General features: G+C 41.2%; 1 protein-coding gene across 1 annotated transcript in view; it reads left to right on the forward strand.

The window, feature by feature from the left end:
• Positions 1 to 14,146: 14,146 nt before the first annotated feature.
• The window catches only part of LOC137785835 (steroid hormone receptor ERR2-like), a 36,883-nt gene continuing 35,432 nt past the window's right edge, over positions 14,147 to 15,597 (forward strand). Inside the window, exon 1 of the mRNA XM_068577359.1 lies at positions 14,147 to 14,331. Coding sequence (XP_068433460.1) covers positions 14,282 to 14,331 — 50 coding nt within the window. The 5' untranslated portion in view covers positions 14,147 to 14,281. The remainder of the gene's footprint in view (positions 14,332 to 15,597) is intronic.

The raw sequence follows: 15,597 nt of genomic DNA on the forward strand, positions 1-15,597 counted from the left end.
TTTTTTTTTTACTTCAATCTCCCTATGGAATATACGCATAAGCTCAGATAATGAGAATAAATGGTAGTTTTGACTGATATTTCTCGTTGTGTGTTTTGATTTATTACCTTTAATCAATATGTTTGACTTCAGAAGCAGGAATCACCTTGTGGTGCTGCAGAAAGCACCTTTTTTATATAGAGAACCAATTTTCAAAATGTCACCTGCATTTTCATTATTACGTCCACTTTACTTTTTTTTTCCCTCAAAACAATTTGATCTCAAAAGAAGCATTTTATGAAACTAATAATACTGGCAGTTGTCATTCAAAGTTTGTATGAAAAGTAATGCACTTTAATTTGTTTATGACCCTCGTAACTGTGAGCCAAGATGTGCAGGCCTGCCTCCAGGAAGTCGGATGTCTTATAAAGAGCAACAAAATCTGCATTGGGAGGAGGTCGGGGGCAATGGTTGGGTGGGACTTTCACCCAGGAGACAGCTGTTTGTGTCTGATGTGAAACCAAAAGTCAATGTTGACTTAATTGACCTTACTTTGTTACGTAATTAAATAATCCTAAAATAATACTAAAAATGTATACCATAAATTTTAAAAAAAGTACTTATTTGAACCCAAACCAAGACGTTTTCCTAAACCTAATGAAGAAGTTCTGGTGTCGAAACATGTTTCTGCTCTTCAGTTGCTGGACATTGATAAGAGAATGCTTGAAACATAACTTTTAGAATAATAATGCTGTTAATACTAATCTATTCTAATGTAGACACTAAACTACTACTTTATAAATAGTGCATAAATAACTTATTTCACCTGATAATACGTTGTGATATTGACAGAAAATGGTTTAGGAGTTATACTACAGAGTTCAATCCTGATCTCTTTATCAGTGGCACAAATGGCCGACAGTAAAAGCCAAAACTGTATGATGAGCAGATCAATATACACGTAATTTACAAACTACACGGCAGGTAATCAATGAGTATAAAAGTGTATGAAATATACATTACAGGACTCCTGCTGTAGCGCTGACCACAGACTTTGATAAATAGTCTAGCCATTTATTTTTGTCAGTATTGATTATTCAATCCGGAGAGTTCACCGGAATCGTCCGTCTTTTCTTCTCCTTTTCGCCAGATCTTCTCCTGAAAGCTGATTTATGATCCGTTGGGTCAGATGAGCAGCTGTTGGTTAAAACACCTCGGAGATGAGTAAAAGTGATTTGAAGTAGAGAGCTTCTAATGTGATTTTAAAAAGTCGCTCCCATTGATTAAAATGTGGCGTTAGCTTGGTTATGTTTTTAATTTTAGCACTCAAAGAGATTGCTTTTGTGCAAAATTTGTGTAGATTAGTGTAACTCAACTCCAGCATGGAATATAGGCGCCTATCTGTCATGCTTTTCATTTTTAAATGACAATATAGAAAGCTTCTCTTAAACACCTCAAACACCACACAGTAATGACTAAAAATCAGTCTCCAAAGTCAATCCTCTTTAAGACCTTTCCTAGTTCTTACTTTGAGTCTTTTTCTAGTTCAGTCCTCAAACAGTTTAGGATCTCCCGACTCACCACAGACCGAATGTGGCTATTGCTTGTCATTAGAATAACAAATGCGCTGGGGCTCCTGATTTACTGTGGCGCTCTGGCCCCTGATGTATGTTAATACCACAACACTGCACCTCTTACCTCGGGTTCATCATTCATCCGGGTAAAAGAGGTGGAATTGAAAAGCAGTCCTTGTTTTTGCTGGAACCTGGATCACAGTCATTTATTGTGTCAGGAGACAGGGCGGCCCCTCTGCACGTCCTTCACCTCCACGTGCAGAGCCAGCTACTATTAGACACGAAAGTGTGTTTGTGTGTTATTTCGTGGGTGTTAACACGGAATGGAACACTTAGATAATTGAACTATTGGTGGAAAAAGGTAGAATAAGAGTCAAATGTGGTTTATTACCTTGAATATTCCCTGTTCTTTTTTTTTTGTTGGTCAAATTGAATCTGTTGCCCCACATTCAGATTTTTGAGTTCAGTATTAAAGTAAAAGGGTGAAGGATTTGCATTTCATTTCATTTCATGCATATTTTTAATCATGTCTCTTTCTGGCTCTGCCCAGCGTGCCCCATTTGAGTCTGGTGAGGCTCTCATTGAGTGAGTGGTGCAGCTCTGGGCTCAGCTAAGTGATGACTGCTGGTGACAGATTGTCCTCCACCACATTGCTAGCACTTCTCCCAGACATGACCGTCCGTCCCTCTTTCATCTCTTCCTGAGTGGACGTGAGGGCTCACCCAGCAATGCAAGACGAATAACACTTCTGCAAGGCCATCAGTCTTTCCAGCAACGAGGCGGCTTACCTTTCACTGGACTGTAGTCCGCGTAGCGCCAGAGTCGCCGTCACCTCAGCTTCGTTCCCTGACCGGCCTACTGGACGGCCACTGATCTGATGTCTAGTAAATTAATACAAAGATAAGCACGCAGCCTGTTTCTGGTCATTTCTACCTGCGGTGTTTACAAGTGCCTTGAATATTGGTGTTTATTTTTTGCAGTGTTTTAGCCGTTTTCACTTTGTTTTGTCCACAGGAACTGTGATTAAAATATTCCTTGGCGGCTCATCTTTCAGACTTAAACTAAATAATGTAACCTTTGTAAATGAGAACTATGATGGAATTTTAAAATATATACTATAGCATAATTTAAAAGATGCATGACAGGACAAATGTATTAATTATTGTTTTAAAGCAACACTTATTTAACAAATTGCTGCATCTGCAAAATCACACATTAGCTTCTGATCACTGAAACTGTTTACTTGTGTTCAGTAGTTGATTTAGCTGCTTGACCTGTTGCTCTTCCGTTAATAAGAAGCATTTAATGTTGTTCTGTCTCTGAGGATTAAGAGAAAACAGGTTTTCGATTGAGTAAATTGATTTCTTGGCCACACACTAAACCTTGTCTCCAAGAGGGTTTTTACAAAGTCTGTGACAAAGACATAGAACAGGAAAATGTGACAGTGTATGAAAGGAAAAACCATTACTTATACTGTTGCTGTAATAATAATTACGAAAAAAGTCAGACTAAATCTGAAACCAAAATAAATACAACTACATAAGTTTACAGATGAATGTTTGACCATTTGTACAATTCATAAAATGGTCATCTGCCTCTAATAAATCAAAGTCAACCTTAAAATATTGGCTTCGTTTGAAAGAAATATGAGGAGAAATGTGATATCTGATCACTGGCCAGCTGCATGCCAATGCTGGCTGCAGCGCATCAAATTGCCATCAACCTGATTTATTTTCTTTTTGTGAATGTAATCATCGTGCTGGTCAGCTTGAATGTAGAATAATAACTAAGCAAAGCATTTGAAACAATACAAAACTATCCTTGAAAAAGGGGAAAGGGAAAATCTTTTTACAAAAACGATCATTTGGGATTTTTCTCCTCCTGAACTGCAACAAGGCGTAAAGGGGTTGTCTGTGTGAGGGTGTGTGACTACTCCACCTGCCTATTACTCAGGAGGCTGTTGGTGTGAATATGCTTGTATGAAAGAGGAGCTTCGGTTGAATCTAGACTCGTGATTCGTCAACTTCACAGGCGCTCTCAGGGAATCCTGAGGCCACACTCCCCCTGCCACCGCCCGGGGCAATTACGCTCTTTTGAAATGCAAATAGATGGCATGTACATGTGTTGGTGTGCGTGTGTGTGTGCATGCGCTGCAGTGTGGGCGGGTGGGTGTAGATGCAGGTTTATGTGTGTCTCCATGCACGTCTGTGGTGTGCGCGCGTGTCCCCGTAACTTATCTTAAAAGCACCTAAATCCACTGGCGCCCCGGTGCAGCAGCAGTCAAATACAATCACATCTGAAAGCGCTGCTACCTTGTGCTCGCTCGGCCCATAGAAGGGACCCTCCGAAACGCAGAGCCGACAAAGAACATACCTTCAATTAGCCAAACGATTAACATTTTAGAGGAAGTCTGTGTTTGGGTCCCTCGGGCTCGCCACGCTCCCCAGCAGTCTCCCTTTTCATATTCAAATCCACGACATAAAAGTTAGCTATATCTAATCCTAAAAAATGGCTCTTTTACTATTTTGTAAAGAGATAATGCCTGAAGTTTTTCGCAGGCGGTATAATTGCCAGGTTACGGAAGAAGGTGTGCCATTATGTTTAACAATCATCCTGGGCAATAGGTGCTCCCGTGAGTCAGAGCAGACAAAGCGCTCAGAAGCAGCACAAAGCCGTATGATATTGTCTTTTCTAATTTAGTCGGCGATTAGTCACTGACACTAACCTACATTCATTTAAAGAAGCGTCTCTCTGGGGGTAGCCTCAACGCTTGAGTGGATTTGTGGTCATTATCGTGTTGTGCTGTGGTTTGGTCTTCACCATAAGAGACGCCATTATTGATTTATTTCAATTTTTTTTTTTTTTTTTGTCTGGCTGCTGTCACTTCACTATGGCATCGTGGTGCTGGGTGGGCAGGGGTTGCCCATCTGCCCGCCTCCATAACAGAGTGTGACAGGGTACACAACGGTTCAGCGTGGGAGCTGTAAACTTTGTGTGAACTTTACGCCACACTGCTGTGCCATTAGGACGAAATGAAATTCCTCTCAGACACTTAACCCGGGGTCAGGTGAAGTGAATTTCTCTAAAATATGCCATGCACAGAGGTGTCTGCATATGCTTTTAGTTTTTGGGGGGTGAATTTTTTTTTTATTAGACTCAAAATTCCCGACAGTATGCTGTCAATTGTTATTAATGCTTGACCCTAGGTTCAGTGGATCCAAATGCCAGCTGCCCTTGCATTCATGCATTTGAAGCTGTCTTAAATATCCCACAACATGTGAAGGATTTACAGGTAAATTGTTATTTATTCATATTTTCATTGTACAATATGAGATACACAAGGAGATTAACTCAAACAACAACTACCTCACACTGGTAAATTGAGACATTGACTCAGTTGAAGGAAACACCCTCTGAAATGCTGAAATTATGTATTGATTTTCCTCCTGTCTTTCGCCCCGATGCCTCTGGGTAATTGCCTCTTTGCTGCTACTGAACTGAACCATCTCGGTGTCTCTGGCCTGTTATGTAGACTCTTAACGTCAGGAGGACAACACCGCTGACTGCAGGGGCTCACTGGACGGTCCCTTTTTTTTAAAACCCTTGGACACTGTAGTAAACTCCTCACGATAAATGTATGGTAAGAATGTCATGTGTACGATAAACATAAAGGGTACATGCGCTGTCTTCTCATTTGCTTTTGCTATACCAGTAATAATACAGTAATTAATACAAATGAGCCAAGCTAAAGTGACCAACGTGGCAACGTCGCTTACTTACATTATGTGCGTCAGTAGTGGAGGAAGTACTCAGATCCTGTAAGAATACTTTGTTACATGGACAAGTCATGGATTTAAAATACACTTTAGACGCATGCCTTTTTGAGAAAATCTCATTTGTTATTGGTTCTCCTGTGCTTCCAGTAAGACGATCTTGGTCTCCAGCAGCGAGCCGTTGGTATCGACTCCCAGCGAAGCCGGATCTAAGTTTGTTTGGTGGGTTGGTTGCTGTCGGAACTTGACATCTATTTGCTGCTAGAAATGTACACTAGTTGTCGGATTTCGCAGAGAATGGACCCGGTGACGAGCCTTAAAAATAACTAACATAGCCAATATTCTCCCTGATGATTACAATAGTACTATATTGAGACTGTTTTAAAAGTTCAATACTAACTTTAATAGAAAACATCAAACATATTTGCTGTGGGATAAGACTCGTTGTAGTTGAATTAGCGTTATCGGAGTCCTTCTAGTTTTTTTTTCTCCAAAAATGACCAGAAGTCTGAGTTGAAGCCTCATAATTGTTGACGGTGTCGAAGGCAAACGGCCCCAATGCTCCTGTTTGACAGGTGTCAACTTGGGTGCCACAGAGAGCGTTAATAAGCAGGATCTGTGGCTGAGAGTTGATGCGAGTGAGTCTCAAATATTTCCACCTTTGTGTGACAGATTCTGATGAAAGCGTTTGACAGCTGGAACATTATGTTTGGAGCTCGGCAGGATAAATTATTATTTTCATACTAGAGGTCTCATCCCAGCACTGCACTTTAATTCTGTCAGGATGCTTGACTGCCCTCCGAAAATGGAAGACAATGAACGTTCGCTGTGAAATGTCTTTTTTAGGACAATGAGCCTTGTGGGCTTTCGAGAGAGATGAAGATGAAGTGTTGATGACAGTCCCCAATTCCCAAGATCTAGAATAAATGTTTTCCTCTTTCTTGGTCCAGAAAAGAACTCTATCCATCACGTTTTAGCCGCACTCTGTGTTTCCAGGTCTTGCCGTAGTTCATCTGGATGAAAGGCACCCAGATTGAAGGCTTTTCTTTTTTAAGGTGAAGCTGTTAACGTGGTTTGGAGCTGCCTCTTTAAGGTTCATAACCGTAGTATAAAGTGACACATGTCCTCGCAGAATCTGCAACCGTATCAAACATCAGACGTGAAAAAGGGGTAAAAATTGATTGAAATTCCTTTGATGTGGCATTGTCTCAGTCACGAGGAAGATCAGATGGAGAAAGAGCTGTGGTAAATTGCTCTGTGAGTGTGGCTGCTGAAACCAATACAGTTTTCTTTGCTTTGCTAATTATTAATTACCCATCTCCATGCATATGTGTTTATTCCTAATTGTATTTGATGGATGAGTGGCAGCTTTGACACCTCATTAGACCAGATTAATTGAACGACACAATATTTATGTCTCGGCAATGACCAGTTATCCTACCATCTATCACTGAGATGATCTCGCTGATTGAAAACCACTGGTCCGTGTAATCCTAATTATTTGGAATTAGAAAAGAATTTATAGCTTCTTGTGGCGTTTTTCTGTGATGACGGCAAATTGGAAACATTAAATGCATAACGAGGGAGAAAATGAGAGGAAGACACAATCATGGAATTAATGGGGGTGAATGTCGGAGAGGGGGGAAGGGCGCATTAAACAAACGAGGTGCATGCCTTATAGACCCACGGTTTTTCACAGCACAGCACATAGTCATAGACACACACACTGTCATGTTTTCTCCAGATTTTGGCATAACATTTGTCTCTTTCTCATAATTCTAAAAGGGAATGCCCACAGGATGCCTATTTAGAAGAGGGGTTCCTTTTTTAACATTTACTTAAACCTGTATATTCTCCAACTCCCCATCCACTCACTTCCAAACATGCTTCTGCAGAACATCTCGATCCATATTCTTGTCTTTTATTAAAAAGTTGGCTGAAAGCTGGAAAAAAAAAAACATTTCCACTGAACTTCATATAACCCTCCTCTAACTTCTGCAAAGCTTTGCCCCTCATGGGAGGAGCACAAACTAAAATCCAGCATTTGAGCTCACAGAGAAGCAACAAGGCCCGGAAGAGTGGAGCTTTTACTATCATACAGTATAGAAAAGCCTCAAGGAACAGACTTCTTTCCCAGGTAGTGAGAACTTCCTCAAGATTATTTTTTTTCTCCAACTTTTCAAGTTTCTAACACCATTAGCCGGCTCCCGAGTGGTCTTGAAAGCGGCAGCGCTGATTGAATTAAGCTGTTTCCTTCTTTGAGACATTTTGACAAGCTTTCCTTTACAGAAGTCAGTCACTGCTGTAACTATACATATCCCGATATCATTGCGCAGCAGTCACCCACAATGTGTGCGCACATACAGTACGCGGGGAGGCGCGCACACGCGTGCAAATACAAACTGAATCTACCAAACTATCTTTAGAAATCTGCTGACCAGAATCGCTCAATGGGATATAGACCAAAGACATTCTTAGAAGCGGCTCTGTAATGCCATTTACACCATAGTATTTTAATCAGTTTAACTGGCCGTTTTAGATTCACTTGGCTCGATGTGCTCTTTCTGGTTTTAAAAATAGGACAAATGGTCTTTTGGAATCAACCGGGGAGAAGTTTAATCTCATTGAATGGAGTCAAAGCCAGATGTTTAGCTCTACACAGTATAGAATACAAGATTATACCGGCCTGATATAGCCCTTCCACCACCCGTTTATTTTTATCCTCTATTAAGGCAGCGATATCCTTAAAGGCTGCCAAAATTATCCTGTAAAAATGCTGACTGGGAAATATGAAAGGTTCCAGGCGGTTCTAGTAAGCAATCTGCGCGCATGGTGGAGCAATGTGACTGCTGTGCTTGCTATACCAACAGGGGTGACCCCAGTTGGATGGAGAGGTGAGACTAAATGAAAGTCATCCCTGGATCTTAGCGGAGCCAAGTCTTGAATACCAAGCCTCTCTTTAAAATGAGATTTACTGCCAACGGAGGCTGCTTTACATAAATGTTTGTTTTTAGTATTATATTCATCAGCACTGTGTAAACAGGCTGCAACTCTTGCAGTTTAAAATGCACCAGACATTTATTTTTTCCTCCCTCACTTTTCATATGAGACTGTGCATGATGCTTTCAAGTGTGTTTGTGTGTGTGTGTGTGTGTGTGTGTGTGTGTGTGTGTGTGTGTGTGTGTGTGTGCGTGTCGACCGTAGCTGTTTAAATTATGCATTGAACTAATTTGATCATTTATCAGCATAGATAAAATCATGCTCAGATGATTTTTGTTTCACAGGATACGCCGCTGACTCTAAGTGTTTTGACAATCCTCTCGTCTTTGGAGGTGATTTATACTGAAACGTTGTGGGAATGAGACAAGCAAAGAGGATAATTTCCTTATCAAACACACGATAAGTCATTTGAAACTGAAAGTTTTGTACTTAAGTTAAGCGTTCCTCAGAGTGGAGCTGGTAATTGAAGAGTTACCAGTGCCCTGTGGGTGTTCTGAGACGTTGAAGTCGGTATGAGCTCAACCAGCAGTTCCGTGACACGAATTTAATGAACATACGGCACGTTTTTTGGGAACACTTATGCACTAGTTGTCACTGCTATTAGTCCACAGATCAGTACCTAAATGTAAGTGCATATTCCCCAGTGCCTTCTTAAACACAAGCTAGCTGTTGCTTCTGTGTCAAAAATAAATAAATAAATGCTGCATGCTCTTTTTAATAAGAGCTCTAAATATAATGAATAAATGAAAAGTCTCATCGTGTTTTGGAGTCTTTTTGTCCGGCAGACACTCAAAGCAACCGTGTAAAGTTACCCGCTTCTCTCGGCGCTAGCTGTTTTACCTGCAGGGTCTAAACACAGCAGGCTTGCTTCGTATGCATAAGCGTCATAAAGCTGTAAAAAGCTGACGCCACGAGGGCCGTTTTTTTGCCAGCTGCCTTATTGGAATGAACTTGAGAGGAATGTATTGATCCTGTTTCTGGATGGCAATGACACAACCTGGCTTCGCTTTAGAGGTGACTCCGTCCAGACCCTCCTGTGTTATGCAGGTGACGTCGACAAGTCGCCGAGGATTCGGCTGGTGTCAAGGAGCTATTTAAAATTAGAGCGTGCTGGTGCAATTGATTTTGTTTATATTTAATGTGATTAAACACAGCGGAGAGCATTCGCTGTTGCTGGAATCACAATCGCGGCCTTTATTTGGAGCGTGGATGTAACGCAGGTTAGAGAAATGTCCTCGAGATAATATATGCCATTTGGCGATTGCATTTAACCAAAGTGTCTTGTCATGATTGAGGACATTTTAATAATGAATGATGCAGTGAGAATAACTGGGATAGCGGCGGTGCCGCGTTACATGACAGCACGAATGTCAGGAGACAATATTATAAGAGTATATATAAAAAACAGATTTTTCCTAAAAAATAAGAAATCATAAAAATTAAAAATGGAAGTCTCTGCACTGACTCCTCATCTTTATGTAAATATAATACCACAATATATCTACAATATAAATGGCTAAAGTGTAGATGCAAACAGACACTCTGGACATTATATAATACAAAATATAGTATTCCTTCTTATAGGAGCGAATACGCACAATTTAACAATTTGGACATATAAATATATATAAAACCCTATATCAAAATATGAAACCACTATAATAAACAATCAACTGTGGGTTTCCTCCATGGACATTTCATGATAAAGTGCCACAGCAAAACCAGGTCCAGTCACAATACTAAAGATCCCAGAATCCATTTCTGTCCCTCATCGCGTGAGTCCAGCTCTCTCAATCAAGATATCCGAGTCCTGCTACGAGTCCCTGATTAACACCGCCGCTCGTGTAGTTTTGTTTTAGCTGTCCGCAGTTAAATGAGAAATTAAGAGGCAAGAGATAGAGGCTAATAGCATTTATTAACCCAGCGTGAACCGGCAGCGGGGCGACCACGCTCCTCCACCTGCACCGCCTCGTCCTGGTGGCTCAGTCAGCGTGGCCCAGAGAGGGGACGGGGAATAAAAACCAACAAATGCACCCAGCTGATTAATGCAGCCCTGTGGCTATAGTAATTATCCCTCTCCACACTACTCCAGCGGACGAGCCAAACAAGTGTGTGGCAGCGAGAGGGAAATGTGCAAATGATGGATCTGTGGGATTCAGGTTCTGGTCACTGCGCTGCGTGTTAGTAGCTGGATAAAGACACATTTGTTGATTTGTGGACTCTGGAGGTGGAGTTGAAGCGTTTACGCTTCTCTTTTAGACGTTTAATCTCTGCAGTGTTTTGGTTTGGGTTGCACAATCTTTGTAGAATATGTTTGCTCTCATGGTGAGGGTTTTCAATGTGTTTCAGGAGATGAAAATATGATTTGTCAAATGATATCATCAAAACATGTTCAATATTGAAGTGGGAACACTTCTTTTCAACAAAAAAACATATTGAACATGTAACAAAAATAAAACCAAACCAAAATGACATAAGTGTAAAGAAAACCCAGAAAACAAATACATCTAAAACAGAATAATAGAAGAGGTAAAACCTCCGATAATCGCCCTTATTGTTGTCAGATTTATTTATAACGTCACTTTGTTACTTTAGTGGCTTAATAATAAAATTACTTCCAGAAAGGTGTAACACAAAAACATCATCAGACTTCTTTTTTAGTTGTTTAATTTGAGCCATAGTTCTATGTTTCTACTTTATGTCATTATTTCTGATGGAAGTTGTGCACTCTAGTTTCTTCAGTATGCATAATTTGTTAGTAAATAACAGAAAAACACATGACGATGATAATGGTTATATCCTATTTCTGGTTTGGGGCTTTCACAAGAATAGAGATGTTTTTTTCTCCTCACTCTTTCTTTCTCTTCTAATTTAAATGGAAACATAGTGTTTGTATCATAATTCTCGTCAGAGATGAAGCTGTTTCCAATTTCATCAACTTTCTATAATTTTATCATTCTACAAGTCATACTTTAAAAGAAACATTAGAAACACGTCATTGACGAAGTATTTTTGAAGAAAAAATACTTTTTATCTTCTTTTTTCTTTGTTTCACTCGTGTGATTTAGAGTATGTTCATGTGATGAGCTCAGTTGAAGCTGTGAGGTGGCAGCCATTTATATCCAGCTTTACAGCTCCTGCATAAAGCTGCTTTAGCCCTTTTCTGTTATCATTTAAGTAACTCATCCAATTATTTAATCAGTTTCTCGTTGTCAAAAGGTTTCATACAGCATTTGTCACAAGTTAAGTCCACAGCACCAGCGAGGAGGAAGTACCCAGCCGGCTTCCTGCTGAGCCACATGGTACAGTGTCAGTTTGGAGAGGTCAGAAGGTCGGACATAAAAGACCAGTTTGTCCATGAATCATGAATTTAATCACATGCAGACAGTGTAACGGGGGGGATCGTGTCCCTCAACGCACCACGATATGTAATTACTATTTATTGACAGATAATGATTGGTTCTTTTTTCACTTTTCACAAACAAGCTGCTGGTTGCACACACGGTTAACTCAGCGTTTCTGATCTGCTTTCAGAAGCGTTTTGTCCAGGTTTCATGTGCTCTTCTTCTACACGAACACACACATTTTCACTGGAGCAAACAACATAAGCCTAAATGTCTCTCCCTGAAAATAAACCCAATTCTCGTTTCCAGCATTCAGAGGCGGTGGAGATGGGGGAATAACACATCACTGAGAGTGACAAACAGCAAATGAGAGCAAAACTATTCTGAAAACCTAAACTGCTGCCTGCTCTGTGGTTTGATCCCAGACTTGCTGTGATCTGCTTAAAGAGACACACTCGTGGTCGTAGAGCTGAAAATCTGTTTTGCTTAAATACAGACCTAATGATTGGATTACTGCTTCTTCGTTTGGCGATAGCGTGATAGTGGGATTACCGAATGTGCGCTCAATAGATTTCCTGTCAGATGTCATGAAGCCCGGTGTCCCCTCGCTGTGTAAGCTGGCTGGCTGAGAAGGAGGGAGACAGCTGAGCCCTGGACTTACAATATGGCCCACCTCGGAAAACTGGCAACACAAACACAAGTGTAGTGATTCTTTTAATTAATAGACTGATATAAAACTACCCTGATAGATGGGAATGTCCGTGTGATAATCTTCAGTTAAAATGTGTTTATTTAACCAACTGCGCAGCTTGATTTCTATTCAATTTCTTTCATCTGAGATTTGTTTCACAACGCACACAAACTTTTCAAACACTTCCACGTTTGATTTTTCACGTCATTAACTTCTTCCCCGGCGTTCCACCTTGATGTGAAATCGTCATACGTGTCATCTTCACATTAGCGTCTTTCCTTTTCGGCCTTCTCTCTCACGTCTTCTTAAAAACATAAACCTATCTCCTCTATTGATTATGTCTGGGACGTCTTAATCAGATCAGCGGGAATATCCTGGTTTTCCGCTGCAGGAAAGTACATGAAATGTACAAAATATTGATCAAAGAATTTAATTGAGAATGCGTAGCTTCTTTTAATAAAGCAATCAGCCCTCGCTGCTGTGACTTTGATGTGGACTGACATGAAAAGAAAACATCCAAATTCATGATTTTTTTTTGGTTGGGAAACAGAGTCTGTCCCGAAGCTTCTGGCGACACAGCAACGCTGTGATCAATAAGAGCGTGTGATGGGTTTTGTATCGATCAGGAAAATGTGGGTTGATGAAGTGGGTTGGATGAGGAGGGGAAAGGGTGGGAAGGGAAGGGAAGGGAAGGGGGGGGGCTTTGAGTTTCCCCTGATGGCTGCCACATTACACAGACGTGGTAAAGATCCACTCAAACTTGTCTGTCGTCGTCATCGTTATTATCGTTGCTGCCGAGGTCATTATCACTCTCGGTTTCCTACATCCTGTCTCTTTGGTTATTGGTCTCTTCACAGTGTGATTGGTGAAATGCTGTGGGAAGCAGCTGCCATTACTTCAAAGGAGGGCATGCTGTGGAAAGCCAGATCCATGGTGGAGAGGATAAAGGAGTAAAGAGAACAGTTTAGCTCTGTAAGCTGGCACTGAGCCTTTTAAAGCACAGTAAACAGACCTGTTTAAATCGCCTTCAGAGCGCTGCTGCTACTGCTGTTGCTTGTGAATTACTACCATCCACTTTGTGTATATATATATATATATATATATATATATATATATATATATATATATATATATATATATATATATATATATATACACACACACACACACACACACACACACACACACACACACACATCTATATCTATCTGGGGGGGTCTGCCTGTCTCTGTGTTTTGCAGCGCTCCCTTGTGAATGACTGGACACCGACTGGTCGTTGATTAGCCCGTCCCATCTCCGTAATCTCTCGCCCCCATTGGCTGTTCCCAGGACAGCCTTCCTGAAACCGACCAATGGCGGCAGCTCCATATGCAGCCAGCCACTCCCTCCTGCTCTTAAAGAGCCCCCGTGACTTCAATGGAGACTCAATCCCCTCACTGACTTGCTCAGACTGAGTGCAGGCTCTCGCCACGGCTGCTCTCCATCCATCTGTGTCTGTCTTTTATTCTCTCCTACTCGATCCGTCACTCCCCTGATCTTTACTCTTTCTCCTCTTCTCGACACTTCCCTTCCCGTTTCCCTCTCTTCCTCTGTACTTCAGGTTTTCCTCCTCTTTCTGTATCAACACCACTCTACGTCTCTCCACACGTACTCCTGAGCCTCCTGAGTGTGCAGCACCTGTGCAGACTGGAGTTTGTCGGGCCGAGGCAGAAGGTTTTTTTTTTAAATATTTTGTGTGTGTGTGTGTGTGTGTGTGTTGAACAGGGGAGGGAGGGGAGGCAACACCCAGGAACACCTGACCAACATTTCATCAAGATATGTGGAGATTTAGGAACTGATCTCCTCCTCCAGCTTTTCCCCAGCTGTTTGTTTATCTGTTTTTTTTTTTGTTGCAACACCTGGAATGCTTAACGTGGACTGATGGATGTTTCCGAACTGTGCATCCCTGACCCTCTCTGCTACCACAACCAGTAGGTGCATCTTTTCCTCCGCATCTTTTCCTCTTCTCTGTTCATCCTTCACCTTCTACAGTTGTTACCATATTAGGTGAGAAACAGTTCATTCACTTCAAAAATGATCACAAAGAGAACTCTCTGTTTGAACAAATCTCATGCATCAAGTAAACTATTTCAAAAAATGACAACAACAACAAAAAAAAAAAAAGACAGGGAGTTCCTCGTGTTATCTCAGCTCCCCCGTACGGGACAGCCGAGCTCAGCAGTGTCAGTGAGGCTGCGGCAGCGCAGCCCGCGGGGAGTCCAGGTCGGACGGTTGCCCTACAGCTGTCGAGCTCTGCATCAGGATCCAGGGTTTAACCTCAGCGACAGGGAAGAGGCAGTCGCAGATTAATGCGGACGATATCCCAGACCAGTATCCTCTGGCAGCAGCCATTGTTCAACGCTGTCCCAGGGAAAGAAAACTGTGACTGGAGTGTTGCCCAGTCTGTGTGAGAGTTCTTGCGGGTGACGTTCCAGCGGACAGAAAAGCGCCTTGCTCGTGTTTTTGCAAAAGCTTTGATCACTTTTTTATGTGGTTGCAGATAAGAGGCATTTTTGTCATCAGTAAAGTTTGCAGGTTAATGTAAAACAAAGTATGTGAATTACTGTATATCTAAATAAGATGAAAGTGAACGTCAGGTTTGTCATTTTGCATTCGGTTCATACAGTGCAGAGATCCAGCAGCTTGTTTTAGTTTTAGGAGTCAAAGAAAGTCTCGCATCTCAGATGGAGCGCCTGTCTTTTGTACTTCATTGCACTCCTTGCATGCCTGTAAAGACGCTCTTCTCTTGACCAAATATGACTGGACACATACCCTTTACTGGGATCCTCTTATTGTTAAGCTGTAGATGGGATTGCAGAGGTTTAACCTGCTGAGCAGCAGTGATTACGAATATTTACAAACTCACCACAAGACTCTCAACGTTAAGCAAAAAAGACTAAAAGGGAATTAACATCAGCATGTATTTGGTTATTAAGAGAAATTATGAAGCGTTTGTGCATTCACAAGTAGCAGATTTTATAAGAGGTGTTGGTGGGAATTATTTCAAAGGGGATGATTTTAAACATGCACATTTGCAGTAATGTCATGCCACATTAAAATGTGCATCTCGTTGATTTTTACATTGATTTTTATGTTGTAATTTAGATTTGCACTGGCACCCAAAATGGCACTGAAGTAGAAAATAAAGTGTGAGATTGATAACATTGAGAATACAAACTGTTTGATGATGTACACAT

This window comes from Clinocottus analis, unplaced genomic scaffold (genome assembly GCF_023055335.1).
Source record: "Clinocottus analis isolate CAN_PGR_092001 unplaced genomic scaffold, fCliAna1.0.p SCAF_15, whole genome shotgun sequence".
Lineage (NCBI taxonomy): Eukaryota > Metazoa > Chordata > Actinopteri > Perciformes > Cottidae > Clinocottus > Clinocottus analis.